This window comes from Silene latifolia, chromosome 4 (assembly GCF_048544455.1).
Source record: "Silene latifolia isolate original U9 population chromosome 4, ASM4854445v1, whole genome shotgun sequence".
NCBI lineage: Eukaryota > Viridiplantae > Streptophyta > Magnoliopsida > Caryophyllales > Caryophyllaceae > Silene > Silene latifolia.
Window position 1 is genome coordinate 68578722 of NC_133529.1, and position 18162 is coordinate 68596883.

At 34.0% G+C, this 18162-nt stretch overlaps 1 protein-coding gene across 1 annotated transcript; it reads right to left on the reverse strand.

The window, feature by feature from the left end:
- Window positions 1-14332: 14332 nt before the first annotated feature.
- On the reverse strand, window positions 14333-17204 carry LOC141653563 (glutathione S-transferase T1-like). Its single transcript, XM_074461365.1, has 7 exons — window positions 16932-17204; window positions 16759-16832; window positions 16219-16279; window positions 15629-15679; window positions 15240-15319; window positions 14764-14969; window positions 14333-14662 (listed from the first exon to the last, which is right to left on the reverse strand). The coding sequence occupies exons 1-7, from the start codon at window positions 17003-17005 to the stop codon at window positions 14510-14512; spliced, it is 699 nt and encodes a 232-aa protein (XP_074317466.1). The 5' UTR covers window positions 17006-17204; the 3' UTR covers window positions 14333-14509.
- Window positions 17205-18162: the final 958 nt, after the last annotated feature.

An 18162-nucleotide genomic window follows, 5' to 3' on the forward strand; every position in this document is an offset into this window, starting at 1 on the left:
AATTGTGACAACGACGTGGAGTCCTAAATGTTTTATAACATTTGGTGCCAGGTCGTGGATAGGACCTCCATGGTGATCCTAAGAGTCGATTCTTTTGACTATCGACTGTCTCTTGAGACTAAGGCAGATTTTGGGTGACTTTGGTTTCTTTCTCACGGTCATCCGTAACAGGGGGCCAAGTAGATTTTTTCGGGTCATTTCATCTTTGTGCTTAGATCGGCAGAGTCGAGTTGAAGGAAATATTCAGCCTTTATCAGGTACTCGATATTTCTCAGGGCCACTCGAGGAGCTGTAACTGAAATGCATGGCCATGCTCGAATACGGATTCGTTTTATCAGTTAAGTTACTCTCTAGTCGGGGAAACCACTCTTGATAAGCCAACCTCTTGGCTAATTCTACTTTTATAATTCTTGGTCGATAAATTTCTGTAAATTCTATCTATAGTCCATCATAATCACGAGAAACTCTTCGGATTATAATGTTGAGGTAAACTAAGTCAACACAAACTACTTACTCAACGTAGAAGGGGTCATATGGAGAGTAAGGTCCTATATGCATGCCTACCGACGAAGAAGGGATTCATAGCTGTTTGGCCTATAAAGACTAGTCTCAATTTCAGTTTTAGAGGAAGATCCCACCAACTTTATTTTAATTCATTTTAAGTGAACTAATATCTAGCATGCGAGAATGAATAAACTAAGATGATGGCTTAAAATTGAGTGACATCTGTATGTCTATGAAAACTAACATTCAATCTATATGAGTCAATTTTCATGCATTTTAGTAGGTGGTTTGGTTTAGGCGGAATATGATGCATTAACTATCATGTGAAGAAAGGCAATAAGAATGGAAAAACGTAAAACAAAATAAAGTCCTAGTGTGGCCTATCTACCAAAATGAACATAAATACAACTTTGGAATCCTTCCTTGGACCCAAGAAGCTTGTCTTGATGTTCCATCTTGGTCCATGTAGCGGGAGTGAGCAATCCAATCTCCATCTTTAGTCTTCTCAAAATTACAATTAAATAAATTACAAAAATAAACCTATTTACATTCTAATTTCAAAAACAATACTAAAGAAAAATAAAGGAGATTCGAGATCTCAAATTACATAAAAATTATGTTTCCTTCATTACGAAAACATAATTAACTAAGGCCACACTAGGTATTACAAATTACAACCGATTCCAAAAATACGTAAATTAAACCATTCAACAAAACATTCAACTAAATGAAAATGCATCAACTAATAAATTAAACATTCAAGACATAATTCCTTAATTATGTAGAGTAATTTATCCAAACCACCTATTTAAATGATCAAATTATGTGACAATTCCTCAATTACTCACAATAATTTCAATCTAAATACATATTAATCTTGTAATATGAATTAATCCAACATTATTTTAAACCTCTTTAAAATAATTAGGTATCTTAAATTTGTGAACCTTTTCACAACTAACTATCATACATTATAAATTTAATGTATAATAATTATTGGCCAAAAACAACAATAAAAAAAAACAGAAATTTTTTTCTTAAAATTTGCTCTCGGCAAACTGGAAAAAAACAAAAAAAACAGCTTTCCTTTTTTTTCCTTTTCGGCAATATGCCCTAAAAACAAAAAAAACAGATTTTATATTTTTTTTTTTTTTTTGCTCTCGGCTGAATAAAAAAAAACGAAAACAGCCCCCTTTTTTTTCCATCGAAAAAAAACATTTAGATGAACAAATTCGTTTATAGTTGCTATTAGAACAAGATTGGCATATAAATTAATGAAACATGATTCTAAACAACAATTTAAAACCATATATGCCAAAAACTATATAGCAAAAACAAATTTAACATCATCAACAATCAAAACGATTTCCATTTCCATTTTAATTTAATCCTAATTAAATCAAAACATCTACAAATTATCATATTATCATCTTAACTTATTAAAACAACAATATGAATAAATCTAAATGGAAATAAAACATCAAAAATCAAAAACTCATCTAGGCTGAAAAAAATTAAACGGCAGAAATTTTTTTTCCCAAAACAGCCGAACCATTTTAATTTTTTCTCTTCAAATTTGTTTAAATTCATTTATGCAAATCATACAAAATAATTTCGTGGCCTATGCTCTGATACCACTTGTAGGAAATATCGGTATACTTCCCTTAAAAATAAGGATTATAACGAAATTATGATAATGAAAAACTAGTCATAAATGAATTTGCATAAACAAAAAGAGAAGAGATTAATAATCAACCTTTGGTCCTAGCAAAATGGCCTAAGAACAATATCAAAATGATATTCTCCTAATTGTTGCACCCAAGATGCTCCGAGAAATGCCTCTCAATTTTGCTAGAATGAGATGAACCCTAATTTGTGTTTTTAGGTTTTTTGTGTGATGTGATGAGAATTAGGTCAAAAAGAATTAGTAGAAGTGATCTCCTATATCTCCCTATTATAACCGAGTAAGGAGAGAATTGAGGAAGATATTTCTTTCTTTTTTTTCTTTTCTTTTGACCGAAATAACCAACAAACAAAATAAGGATAAAATCCTCTTATTTTTGGTTATTATCTTAATGTATAAAATGTGTGTATATTTTTATCAATTGTCAATTATGTCGACATGTATTAATAAGTCCACACATAACAGCTTGCAGTCGATTTATTAATACCGGTCTGTCAACATTTATTATGACAATATCGTATATATATACATTAACTATAAATATAACATATTTATAATTAGCTAATTAAATATAACTGGTTACGTTTAATTACGAATTAACATCTTAATTCGTTTAAGCTAATATTATATACATTAATTAAATATAACATATTATATTCAATTTACGAATTGACAGTTAATTCGTCTCAACTAATATTATTTAATTAGATTAAATAATCGTCTCATCATCACGTTGACTAACTGTTTAGTCAAATACATGGACTAACCTTTTAGTCATGTAAGGCATCAATGTGATTACATTTCCATAATCACATCTCTCAAACACATCCTTTAGGTGTGACTTTTAGGGACCAATTGATCACCGCCATCAGTATGATAATAACGTCAAACTTTCTAGCAAGCCAACCCTTATTAAGTAATCGTTAATCAAGTGATAAAATACAAAGTATACCCTTGTGAACCTATAAGAGATTTACAAATGTTATCACACTAATTGTGGAGGACACAAGCTCCAACAAAGTGCCCTCGTGCGACGATCCTTAACACAAAAAATACCGGGTAAAAATTCAATAGAAACATTGTTATCACGACAAAACTAAGACACAGAGATTATGTTTTTGTGCATACTAGGGACACACAAGACATTATTAAGAGAAAATGCACGAGAGGAGGAATGAAGTAAGGAGGAACCAGTATGAGTTATGCCAAGACCGAAACCATCGCCGATGACAATCTCATCAGTGCCATCATAAGGAAAGTGAAGGGACAGTTGGGAGAGATCAGAAGCAACGTGATGCGAGGCACCGCTGTCAAGAAGGTATGGGGAGGCAGAGGGTTGCGAGGTGTGTTGAACAACAGTTGTGTGGGCTTGGGGAGGGGTGTTGGTGGTACGGGGAGGTAGGCGAGACACACGGATGTTGGGGTAGAGCTCTTTGAAAACGGGACAATAGGACAAGGAGTGACCTTGTACATTGCACCAGTGACATCGACCTTTGTAAGGGTTGCGAGATTGAGGGGTGGGAGCGGATTGAGTGGTGGGAGGAGGAGTGGCAGGGGTACAGGGTGGATAGGACGGTCGATTTTGGTTGTAATAGGGGCGGGTGTGGGTGGCATTGGCGGTGGCAGTGGCAAGGATGGGGTGAAGGTTGGTTTGTTCGGTGGCTTTGAGGGATAGCTCTTTATTGAGGAGTTTTTCATGAAGTTCCGCAAACGAAATAGATGTGTCACGGGCATGGACTGCGTCGATGACGAATTGATAGCGGGGATCATCAAGATTGTCTAAGATTCTATCAGTGACGTCTTCGACGTAGAGGGGACTGCCTAGGAGGGCAAATTCATCGGTGGTGGTCTTAATTTTGGTGAGGTATTCAGAAACAGAGAGGGAGCCTTTGGTGAGATGTTTGAGTTTGAATTTCAATTGTTTGATGTGGCCGCGTGAGGGTAGGGCATAGGTGGAAGCGAGGGTGTCCCAAACTTCTTTGGCAGTGGTAGTACGGGTGAGAAGGGAAGCGACGGGGGTGGTGAGTGTACCAGCTATAGCACCGTGTAACAACTTGTCTTGACGGAACCAAGTGTTGTACACGGGATTGGGAGTGGGAGTACCGGTTTTGTAAGCCGAAGGTAAGTGTGCGGAAGGAGCACTGACGAAACCATCCACATAACCGAATAGACCGTAGCCAACAAGAAGGGATTGGAGTTGCATCCTCCATTGTTGATAGTGTTGGAATATGTGTCCTCCGACAATAATGCGATCACGACTGTTGATCATGATGATCACGTGTTTAAATCTCATTATAAAGAATGCAATTGGGAAGTAATATTGTTACTGTCAACTGGTCAACATATATCGGTAATGATTGGTCGACTAGAGTTTGACATTGTCGTGTGACGGTGGTGATCAGTTGACCCCCTAGGTCATACCTAAAGGGCAATACTCTTAATTGATTATTTATGTAATCGTATAATGTTGCGAGTTAATTAAATTACTTGAAAATTGACGGACGATTTTGGAAGTAAAATTTACGTATCAAATTGAAATGTGATTAAATGAGATACGGTCTGAGTAATTGAATTGTATCATTACTCGGATGAAATAATTGTTTAATGTAACAATTAAATTTGAATGAATTGTTATAAATACAATCGGTTGTAATTTATAAATGGTAAAATATTTTGGCACAAGTAATTATGAAATTACTAAGTCGATTTTTGTATGTGACGTATTTTTAATAATACGTTGATTTTTAATATGTTAAAAATACATAACAAATTTATATCACATATGACATGTGACATATTGACAATTGACAAAAAATAATATGGAATCCATATTATAAAGTGGGCCGAAAATTAGAGGGTTGTTGAGCTAATTATATGTTGATTGTAATTAGTGGAAGACATGATGATTACACTAGTCACTAGCCATGCAAGCCTATTGTTCATTGTGAAGAACAATTTTTCCATGCATTGGCTCCCCTAAAGCCCTCCTCTTACACGGTTTTGAGAAGACAAAACCTATGATGGTTTTTTCCATAATTTTTACCTAATAATATACAAAAGGTTGTAAAAATATTATTATTCATTCACTCATCCAAAATTAGTATTCTAGAGAGATAAAAAGCTCTCTACTTCTCCCTCAATAATACCGAAATATATAAGTGCTTGTAATATTAATTAAATTAAGAGAAAGCCTTGGGTATAAAGCTTAGGGAGAGATCCTATACTTGGATCTTTGTTCTTCCATAAGGGAAAGCTCAAGAACAAGAGAGAAAGGTGATCTCTCTTGTGCCCATTAAACCGAAAACATCAATGTAAGGATATGATTTCTCCTCTTTTGTTATATTTGTTTGCATGCATAAAATCCGTATTTAATTTTATGACAAATTAATTTCGACATATATGAGTATGTTAGTGTATATAGATCTACATTTCCTTCAATTGGTATCAGAGCCACGGTTGTTTGCATGCAAATTGGTTAAAAGTTTTTCCGAGTTATAAGAATAACAAATAAAACTTGTAAAATTTGTGTTATTATGATATATCACGAAATTAATTCATGCATGTTAATATTTCTGGTCCTAAAATGTTTTAGGATTTTTTGGTTATTTTCCGGATTTTTATTGTTCATAATTTACAATAATGACATTTAAATGTGATTTTATGAGTAAAAATGTCATTTTCGGTCTAAAATTTGCTATACTTCGAATTTTCCAGTGATTTTTGGATATGTTGTCACATATATTATTTTGAGATAACCTGTAAATTTTCATAATTTTTTGACTTGTTATGCTCGAAAAATGGATTTTTCATTTTTAATTCGGATTTAAAGTGAAAAATAGGTTAATATGAGTTAAATTTCGAATCTGGTCATAGAAATTTTATATGTTGTCACATGCAATTTTACAAGATGTGTGTAAAATAATTGGCTATAAAGAAGTCTTTTTGCATGATTTATGGATTTTTGAAGAAAAATAGCATAAATAGTGACATTATTAGTGAAAATTTAATAAAACATTATCTATGACTTAGGAAAAACATCAAATGTTGCCTTTTATAATCATTTTCAGATCTAAAATTGAAAAGTTAATGGATATATTTTTCCTCATGTTTTATGATTATTTTAGTTAAAATCGATAAACCGCAACATTGTTTTTCCGGAAAATTTTCGAAATTTTTAACCTAAGATTTTGAACATTATGAGTGTCATGGTATTTTTGCAGAATGTTCATGAAGTTTAAATTTCAAATTTTGGATTTATTTGAAGTTTTGTGATTTATTTGAAGTTTAATAGCTTATTTTTGTTATTTTAGACTTTTAATGAACAATTTTAGAATTTTGAGTTAATTATGGTCAATTTATTAGTGAAGACTAAATTTTGAGTCCTAAGTGGTTAGGGTAATTAACTAGTACATAAATATGAATTTATGTAATTTTTGTGATTATAAAATGTTGAAATCACGCAAATCCGTAAAAACCAAGTAATATACGATATTGGCTAATTAAAAGCGATTTAGCATAAAATGAAGCATGTTCATACATATTATAATGCTGCATTTTCCTTTATGATAGTCATAATTTTAATTTATGTAATTTTGAATTATGTAATTTTACTTAGTATGGCCTTAGATTTTAATTGGTATTTCCCGAAATGTATGGGAATATCGATTCGGTTGTAATTTTATTGTGATCTCGTATCACCGTTTTGTAATTTAATAGATTTATTTTATTTTAGTTACAAATGTATAATAGGAATTATGTAATTTATTATGTAATTTTATTCATTCCGGAGTTCCCAAAGACGGATTTCTTCAAGAATGGCGATATATAAAGACGGTGTTACCTCGAGATGCGTGTCACAACCGAAGTTCAAGGGACCAATGGAGTTGGTTTCCGAATTTGTAATAGTTAAAGAGTTTTTCTATTTTAGGAAAGGCCATACTAGGATTTATTTATCTTTATGCTTGCATTTTATTTTATGTCACATGCATTGCTAAATCGCCATAACTAAAACATGCATCTTCTTTTATCGAGTTTTTCGACCGTGTCAATTAGGATTATCGTAGTTCACCGCTTTAGTTCACTTAAAACGTGATAGATAATAAATTGACATGACCTCTCGCTAAAACAATTAATTGAGATATAGCCTTACCAAATAGTAGAAACCATGAAAACCTATTTCGCGAGGGAGTGCACTCGGCTACCCCGGGGTACAAACCTTGTTACGTAGGGGAAGGGGTGATAAATGTCAATCCACCGAATTCATGTTGATGAAGGTTTCATCGGCTACCCCGTGCCTAAGTTAATGTGGGTTTGGATAATGGACACATTTATTCGAAATTTGGATTGAACTCAACAAAAGTAATTGATAAGGGTTTCATCGGCTACCCCGTGCCCTTGTTGATGTGTTTTGGGCTATAGATAAATATTAGAGTAATTTTATCGACCGAGAGTTCTAAAAGTAGAATCGATTAAAGAGTTAATCCACCGAGTTATATTGATAAGGGTTTCATCGGCTACCCCGTGCCCAAGTTAATATGAATTTGGATCTTGGAATCATTTATCATAGTTGGGTAGAGGTCACTATGTAAATGCTATACTTGTTTACAAGTATTAATATAACGATGAATGTTTTGTTTTCCACTATTCCGTTATCATATTGTTCTATTTCTTTACCACAATTCATATACGATATCATTTCGATTTTGATTCAAATCTCCAATAAAACATCGTAACTAAAGACAAATTTGAATTTGCTTCTAAAACCTCACATAAACCATTGCTAAGGATCTCTTGTAAAGAGTATAGATAAAAGTTATTCATTATCAAACAGATTTTTGATTCTTGACTAACACATCTACTTACAATGGATTGTTATTCATATACTTAATTGAATTAAGTACCTTGAAGCGATAAATTGTTTTGGTAATTAGTTTTGTCCGAATTCGTAATTGACCAAAATAACGCAACCACTTCAATGAAAGTTTTAAGACTAAAACGAACAAATGAAGAGTAATCTTCATGAATTCAATTTTGCTTCTCAAAGCAAAGATTCATTGAATTGAGTGGGAGCATTCTCTTAAACCGTTAAGATGACGACGAGGTTCAAGAAATAAAGATTATAATGGAATTGATACAAGGTAATGTTAAAGGTAAAGTTGTTGAGAATGACGATGCTAAACCAATCAATCCCGACCGATATAGTTTCCATTGTCTTAAATGTTGGACACGAGAAAGGAAACTACCCCAAATTATTGAAGAATCAACAAGTTAGTTGTGGGACATCTAATGGGACCTTCTTCTTTAAAATGTTTATTTGATTAAACATAAAATTTTGCTAGTACTACTTCGTCAATATTAGAAACCGGTGGTGGTTTTCATCATTATGTTTGATACATAGGATGATTAGAATATGACGACTAGCAACAATGAAGTCGAGAGATAGAGTAATTGTGTACTCAATCTAGTTTTTGGATTTAAAGTGGTACTTAATTGTGACTATTAAGTGCATAAACTCTAAATAAGAATATAAACTTGTTAAGAAACAAAAGAGGTTTTCACCTTTGTGACCCTATACACCACGATTTGATGTATGGCTAGCCCATTATCAAGGTGATTATATTCTAAACCAAACTAGAATGATATATCATGAAGATGATGCAAGACTCAAATTGGTAACCCAAGATTAAACCTTAAATTTTGGAATGATGAACGCAAGGAGTTATCGAGTACTCTTGAAACCATTAGATTGTTAATGGTATATGCGTATCTTGTATTCAAAGCAAGATGTCTCGTGCCTTTTGGTTGAAAAGGTGATCGAGGTTGTATATCATCGATCCAAAATAGGTTGATCATTATCTTTTACCAACGATTTAAGTTGACACTAATATGTTCACTTAATAAGGTAAATAAAGAAATCTTTGAAGAATTTCAAAGAATTCAAGGAATCACGATTTAGTCGTGATGGGATTATCAAAGTTAAGACTTTGATATAAGCCAAAGGAAATGTGATATAGTATCACAAGTTAATCTCTCTTAGCACGCATTATGGAATAATGTGTGATTAGATAAGAAATCAAACGCTATTCGATATGGTTTGAACATCAATCAAGTTACTTTGAGTTACTTGATTCTTTTGGGGATTTCATCATTTTTGTCTAAATTATTTTTCCACTAAAACGAATCATATGAGATATGAAATGGTAAGGGTACCATGTTTGTAAGTTTTCACAAGAAACAAATGCTCATTTTTCCCTTTTCAATTATCACGAGTACGACGGGTTTGCGGCTCGTGAAGCTGTCTTTCTAAAATACAAGTTTATTTCTAGAAGACAGAGTGGGAGAATTTATTCAAGAGCCACAAAGAATGTTATGTCGCAAGAAACTGGACTTTCTTGGCTACATGAGACGTTTTGTGTAAGATGTTGTTATGTCGCAAGAAACTGGTCTTTCTTGGCTACATGAGACGTTTTGTGTAAGATGTTGTTTCTTTAAAACCTAGGAGGTTAAATTCGTCAAATTGTTGAAAATGATGGATTCATGCTACTTTTAAGAAAGTAAAGAGCTTATAACTTACAAAGAAATCGTTTGATTCAAATTGATTACTTCTAGAAAGTAATGAACATATGACTTACATAAGAGTGTTTAAGTCACAACTCAATATAAGGCTTAGAACCATGAAAATCCGAAATAAAAGGCTTGATTAGTGACAAAGGTTTTTTGCACTAATAAAGAGATATTTAAATGCAAGATTGGTTGCAAAGGGTTTTGCACTAATTGAAATGCTTAAGTCTATTTGGATCTTCTTAGGGATTGTGTTTCATTATGAGGTTATGAAATACATAGCGAGTGAATCTAAAACCCACTTCTTCAATAGAAGGAATGTATTCAATACATGTCTTGAGTTTAGTAGATTCTTGCAATCCTAAGATAGTGTGAAACTTAAGAGAGGGTCTTAAGTAGGACATCAATGAGTTAGAATCAACATTTTTATCATGTGATAAAACATTTCTCGATAAGTCGAGAAGTTGTGTTTATACATGGAGTTTAGTGGGAGTTACGGAAATTTTAATTAGTCCGATATGTGGATGACATATTGATCATTGAGAATGATTTAAGACTTTTGGAGTATTATAATACATCTTGAATATCCGGATTTATGAAGATAAATCCACATGATATTAGCGTCAGTAAGAAGTCTTATGTTGATAAGATTCATGACTAGTTCAATTAAATTGAACATATTTGATTGATTCCATTTGCTTCCGCTGCCGGATCAATTAAATGAGTAATGATGTATAACACTTCATATACTTTGAGTATGATGAATTGTTTTCAAAATCGAATTTAAGTAATCTTTACCTAATATATAAAGATTACCCTTAAGTGCTTGCAGAAGCATTAAGGAAGTATAGCAAAGTGTTTATGATGCAATTTTGTGTAAGGGTGTTACACAAGTGACAATTGACAATTGAGATTGCACATGGTTTCCCACAAAACCATAATCAAAACATATTAGGATGGTTAAGATACCATTGCGGCTATGTTAATTAAGAAGTAGATTTTCTAGAATCGTTCTAGGCAATAAAGAACAATGAGAGATATTTATAACGGAAATTGAGTACACTTGCAATCATGAGATGTGCAAGAGGATGAGTCCCACACACTGTGAAAACAGTGGGAGCTATTCTTAGGCTAGAGGACCTATGTCTTGATTGGATCTCGACACGTACTCAGAAAGTTTTGTGATGGAAATGTATACATTACAAAGGAAAACGAGTATGTAGTAAGGTTGAGTAAGGTACAAGAAATTGATAAAACCTACTAACCAAAGCCTTCTCAAAGGCTAAACATGATGAGTCATGTCATTTCAATTGAATTGAAATTAACAACTACATGCAAGATCAAATTAGATTATAGAATATGAAATAGTAATCAGGCATTGACTATTCATATGTGATAATCGCATTTGTCGTTCGAGTTTTTCTTTAAAAACTCCTTTTATACTTTGTTACATCCAAACGGGTTGTAGTGACAATTGAACCCCGTTAAAGTGAACACGGATTAACATTGTATTCGCCCATAGTCACTTGTATGAGGTGACGTCTCGAAGTGACTAGAGTGTGATGCGATTGATGGCAAGTTCAAATGCCATAGAGTCATGTGAGATGACTAGTCGATCACATAGGCAGACTGTTAGGAACTTTTTGTCGGGCCTAATGACCGCTTATAGAGTTCTGGCAAATTTATATAGCCTGGTCGTGGCGAGAGCTGCTATAGTATTCAAATGAGTCGATTCTTTTGACTAAAGACAATTCACCTAAGATGGCTCAGTTTCAGATTAACTTTGATTTGTGTTACTACGACCTTCGTAAATGGGGTCAAATGGGCATATTTTGGGTTATGATGGCTGTGGCTAGTCGAAGGGAATGAGTGCGATAGGAATTGTCCATCCCTTTGTCAGGGTTATAACAATATCTCAGGGCCACTCGAGGAGTAATGAACTGTAAATGCGTGGCCACGCTCGGAAGATATCCAGAGTGGATAAATCCGGTCAATCAGTTATTCTCCAGATCGAGGAAACCACTCTCGATATGATCACTTGCAAGTACGACCCGAAAGACACCTTGCATTGAGTGGGAGATAGTAATAGGACAAAAGAATTGGTGACGCACACTTATCGAGGACAAGTGGGAGATTGTTGGAATATGTGTCCTCCGACAATAATGCGATCACGACTGTTGATCATGATGATCACGTGTTTAAATCTCATTATAAAGAATGCAATTGGGAAGTAATATTGTTACTGTCAACTGTTCAACATATATCGGTAATGATTGGCTGACTAGAGTTTGACATTACTGTCGTGTGACGGTGGTGATCAGTTGACCCCCTAGGTCATACCTAAAGGGCAATACTCTTAATTGATTATTTATGTAATCGTATAATGTTGCGAGTTAATTAAATTACTTGAAAATTGACGGACGATTTTGGAAGTAAAATTTACGTATCAAATTGAAATGTGATTAAATGAGATACGGTCTGAGTAATTGAATTGTATCATTACTCGGATGAAATAATTGTTTAATGTAACAATTAAATTTGAATGAATTGTTATAAATACAATCGGTTGTAATTTATAAATGGTAAAATATTTTGGCACAAGTAATTATGAAATTACTAAGTCGATTTTTGTATGTGACGTATTTTTAATAATACGTTGATTTTTAATATATTAAAAATACATAACAAATTTATATCACATATGACATGTGACATATTGACAATTGACAAAAAATAATATGAAATCCATATTATAAAGTGGGCCGAAAATTAGAGGGTTGTTGAGCTAATTATATGTTGATTGTAATTAGTGGAAGACATGATGATTACACTAGTCACTAGCCATGCAAGCCTATTGTTCATTGTGAAGAACAATTTTTCCATGCATTGGCTCCCCTAAAGCCCTCCTCTTACACGGTTTTGAGAAGACAAAACCTATGATGGTTTTTTCCATAATTTTTACCTAATAATATACAAAAGGTTGTAAAAATATTATTATTCATTCACTCATCCAAAATTAGTATTCTAGAGAGATAAAAAGCTCTCTACTTCTCCCTCAATAATACCGAAATATATAAGTGTTTTATAAATATTTTGGTTCAATTTTCTACCTAATTAATATTACAATTGGTCTCCCTTGTGACGGGTTACCATTTGTGACGGATATTTTGTGAGATAAAATGGTAACAAAATGGGTTAGTGGAGAAAGGGGACCACATGAATAGTGTTGCAGAGAGAGAAAAAGTGGGTACATTGTGAGGTAAAATGGTATCCTTCTTCAGCTTGTGACGGATATGTCATGTCTTCAATGAGAATTTGTGTTAATATTATACTAGTTCTTGTAATATTAATTAAATTAAGAGAAAGCCTTGGGTATAAAGCTTAGGGAGAGATCCTATACTTGGATCTTTGTTCTTCCATAAGGGAAAGCTCAAGAACAAGAGAGAAAGGTGATCTCTCTTGTGCCCATTAAACCGAAAAGATCAATGTAAGGATATGATTTCTCCTCTTTTGTTATATTTGTTTGCATGCATAAAATCCGTATTTAATTTTATGACAAATTAATTTCGACATATATGAGTATGTTAGTGTATATAGATCTACATTTCCTTCAGATAGTTTGAGCCATCAAATTTTTCAACTGAATGTGTATTGACGACAAGGAATGGAGTGTTGGGATCGTTTTTGTTAGGGATAGTCGTGGCAGCCATCAAGAAAGACGGATCGAGAAGGCTGATACTATGTAAAGGAATTGACAAAAGAGTTTTGGAAAAGATTGATTCTATTAATCATATGAAACTCATATTTATACAATACAAAGATGGCCTAAACCCTAAGCTAAGTATATACGAGAAGATTACGACAGCTAAGATACCGTGAATACAATCGTATAGAATATTTAACAAGATAAATAAAGATATGAAAATATTAACCACAATATTTAGGAATATTCTTAACAATAAATCACCTTAAGATTTTGGTTGAGATAGTTCATCTATCATGATATCAGCCAGTGGAATTTCAGCACGGGGGAGCATGTTCACTAAGAGCTATAAATAGAAGAAAGAAGGCAGCAAGAAGACACACAACATTTACTCAAATATTTAAATACATACAATAAACATATAAAAATCTGTGTGGTATTTTTGCCCTGTGAGAAATTTCCCAAAACAGTGATGAAACCTACAATGAACTTGAACTCATAAAGCGAACTCTGCTTGCTGGATTTCAAGGGTTATGTCAATGGAATTGCTCAATGGCTTTGAACGCTGTCAATATAATCTCGAGACTGAATACGAGTTAAGCCGAGCGTCCTGAGATTTAGATTGGACAACCATGTTTTCATTCAATAATAATAAAGTAAGATGTCTTTTAAATTGGTTTATCTGCATCCTTTTACATTGCGACATACGGAGTAGTATTCATCTAATGCAATTAAGGCACCTCACTATGTTTCTATCCTAGGTAGGCCTCGCTCGCGAATCGTGAGATGTTAGGGGCTTCAAGGCTGAAGGTAATATCGTTGTTGTTGCAGTGTTGCTGCTGCTTCTGTCACAACTAAGGCATCTTTGAAAAAAACAGGAATCGGCCAAGAATTCCATGCATAACCAAGTCCATAATTATTTTACTCTCACAGAAATTACACAATAAAATCACACATATTAACGAAGTCCATAATAATTTTACTCACACACAGAAATTACGAAGTAAAATCACACAGCAATATGTATAATTATAGCAGATTTTCCGAAGATTTGTGGATTATGCCTTTTGCCTGAAGCTGGCAATAACTTCAAAGAGTTGTTGATGAACTTCATCGAAGTGAGGATTTGTTGCATTCTTCACATTTTCAATCCACTCCTGAACTTTCTTGTACGGACCAATTAGCCTGTTCCTGTCTTCATCACCCAACATCTGCCCAAAATCATACAAAAACTCATCAATTATTAGTTAGCTCTTTGATCAATCGACATGCACGATATATCACTAGGAGAAAAAGCAAATTTTCTATTTACATGAAGCTGCATGATTTCAGACACCAGGGAGAGATCTGCAATAGAGGGTTCGTCATTGCCTAGCAAGAACTTGGCGTCACTCTTAAGCCAGACTGTCTCAATTGTGGAGAAGGATGAAGCTAGAGCTTGTTCACCTTCAGCTGCGCCCTCTGGATTTGGTGACTTTCCGAAGAATGGTGCTAACACGGTATTGATTAGGTATGTCACTGCGTCAAACAATAACAACAATATTAGCCAAGTCCAAATGCCTTGAATATTTTCGACTAGGGAGGATAAATGTATTCAACTTCTGTACTGTGTCATCCATCCTGGAAAAGGCGGCTTGTGTTTAACTCGTAAGTATATATACGGAGGAGGTTTTTAGTTTGGTGTAAAGGGAGCCACATGGACAAATTGCTGCTTTCGTGGGTCTCAAGTTCAACTCATGACTCATGACATGTACTTAAATCAAACAATAAGTAGAACAGATGCATAACCTGAACCACGGCGTAAGTTGGTGTGATGCCAGTCCAATACAGAATGAAGCTTAGCCCTCTTGCGAAGATCACTCGGATACCTTTTCAGTTTGAACCCCTTAATCAGTGAGCATAAAAGCATATACTTGCATATATGAGCATGAAACACAGTTCAAATCATTTCAAGCCGTAAACATGAGGATGTTTCACAAAATAGTCACTACGACACTTGGACAAGCATTGGAGTTTGAGCGACATATTATATATGAAGCAATCATGGACTAATATTGCAAATTTATACTTAGATTGAACAATTTTAAAATGATATTGAATCAACTGGCATGATCTTGTCCAGGGATATGGATAACATACGCTGAGACAATATAAAGCATAAACAACAATGGGCTTACCAGTGATCAGGCACACTATAAGTGCAGGCAAGATAAATGAGAATGGCATGGCTGCAATAAATAAGCAAATGAAATGAGAAGAACATATAATTCATTAGCAGTTAGTCTTAGGTAAAACCGTTTATATAGTGAAACCATAAATTAAAGTCGGAAATCTCAAAACTACACGGAGTACATCGTAAGTTAGGTTTTGGGTATATATGTCAAATTATCGTCTTTATTTGAGTATTTTCACTTATCTTTTTGACTGAAGTTGAGAATTCAGATTGTCCAAAATACAAGCTCCATGAATGTTACCACCTCCATTTTTTTCTTATCTTCCCATTTGACTTTTTTGTTAACATTTCGATATTTTGACCTTAAATATACTAAAAAGTACTCCGTATAATGAATTGTCATATAAAATAGCGTATCTATATTCATCATTCAAAAGTCTTTCAGAAAATCATACTTTCAACAAAAAATTTAAAATAAAAGCGTACTAAAAATGTGAACAAAGTATCACGTTGAAGACCATGCCGTCAAACACGAAGAAAACAGAAAAATGAGGGAGTATGAAATAGAGTACTAAGAAGAAAATGAACAATCACCTCTCAAACAAAGTAAATTCTCCATGAGCTATAGCTGGAACTTTCTTCATTGGATTAATAGCTGAAAATTTATCACTCAAATCAAATTCGCCTTTCTTTAAAAAAAAAATAAAAAAATTCTTTAGTTTAGAAGTGAACTACTTTAGTACTCTGTAAAGGACGTGATTTTTTAAACCAAAAATCTCGTACAAGAAATCACCGCTTTATGAAGTCGTAGCTTGGAGTCAAGTCGGTCAAACTTCGAGCGAACATGACTGTTGACCACAAATTTAGAATGCAACAATTTTTCTTCTCAATCCGAAGTACTTATAAAGACATCAATTTGAAACGAAAAAAAAAAAAAAAAACGATTTCTAAACTCGTACACAAAGCTTATGACATGCCCACCCTCCCTCCTTGGATTCAAACTCTATTCCCCTTCTATAACTTGTGGTGAACCAAACAAGATTAGGCAAGTATGGATTTAGAACCCATACCACCCTACTATCAAACTCCATTCCATTCCATTCCGACTTGTTGAACCAAACGACCCCTCAATACCTTGAAATTCCGGAGTTTTGGAAGCGCCAGTAGATAGCTCAATTGTGACTTCTTCAAACTCAATTCCATTAACCCTAATTATAAATTACATACAAAATCAAAATTCGATCAAATTAACGTAATAATTTGATAAATATTTGAAAACAGTGAACAATTAAACAAGAGAATTATACTTGGAAAACAAAAGGAGAGCGCGCGTGGGTTGAGATTTGCGATCGCCATAGATCTTGAGAACTTCAGTAGCCATTTTTAGCAGATTGTTCAAATTACAGAACACTTGAGATTGGATTATTGCAATGTTGAGATATTGGACGTAGTGGGTTTTTCTATATATGATACTACTTTTACGCAATTAAGTGCTAGTGTGCTACCAATTGACAGTGTAGTGGTTGATGGTTGTCCTATTTTTTAATCCAAATAATTTCAGTAGTATCGATACAACGATCATAAATTCCCATTTGTGACGGTCACAAAGAGACCTAATAAATGGGTCATTTAGGTCGGGCTTGGATCGAGTGACATTGGGCCGGGTCATTAATTTATTGGATCACTTTTGGGTCGGGTAATTTTTTGGTCGGGTCACTTCGGATCGGATCATTTTGAATCGTTTGGGTTATTTTGGGTCATGATTTTGCCTTAATTAGGTCATTTTGGGTCAATCGGGTCACTTTGGGTCACTTAAGTCGGGTCACTTTGGATTGGGTCAGTTTCGGGTTGGGTCACTTCAGGTCTATCAGATCACTTTCGGGTGATACATTTCGGGTCATTTTCGGGTCTCGGGTCAGCCTTATCGGGTCGAGTCAGCTTTGTTAGGTCTAGTCACAAGATGTGACCTCTCGCTACGATTAAAGTAATAGTAGGTGGGAGAGTAAGTAGGAGAGGGTTGTGAGAGGTCAATGCTAATTAGGTAGACGGACTTAGTTAGAGGATTGATATCCACCTTCCCCCTCCCACCTTCTCTTCCATCTTTTCCCTTTACCCTCTCACAATCGATTATTTTAATATATATCGGGTGGGGTTGGAAGGTAAGTGGAAGAGGCAAGATATATACGGAGTAATATTTTAAGCGATTATTAGAGGAGAATGTAAGAAGAGAAAGTAGAAAGGAGAAGGTAGATAACAATCCTCATAGAGTTAAAGCCAAGCGTCGTGAGGTTTAGATTGGACAAGCTTGTTTATAGCCATGTTTTGAATAATAAGCAAGATGTTTTTTTAATTGGTTTATGTTATCAAATATTATTATTATATGGATGTACATACCTTATAGGATTATAGAATATATTATCTTATGGAAACTCTACCATTGTATGTGTATATATACCCCTCATAATGGAATAAGAATACAGTTTGGTCTCCCTTACTTTCGCTCTAACTCCTCTCTACAACTCTCTCTAATTATCTCTT

Excerpts from the sequence above, each read along its gene's own strand:
- LOC141653563 (XM_074461365.1), bottom strand. The coding sequence starts at position 17,005 with ATGGCTACTGAAGTTCTCAAGATCTATGGCGATCGCAAATCTCAACCC. Across the intron at positions 16,280-16,758 it reads CAAAACTCCGGAATTTCAAG|CTATTAATCCAATGAAGAAA; the intron begins GTATTGAGGGGT and ends ATAAATTTTCAG. Across the intron at positions 14,663-14,763 it reads CTGAAATCATGCAGCTTCAT|ATGTTGGGTGATGAAGACAG; the intron begins GTAAATAGAAAA and ends GATTTTGGGCAG.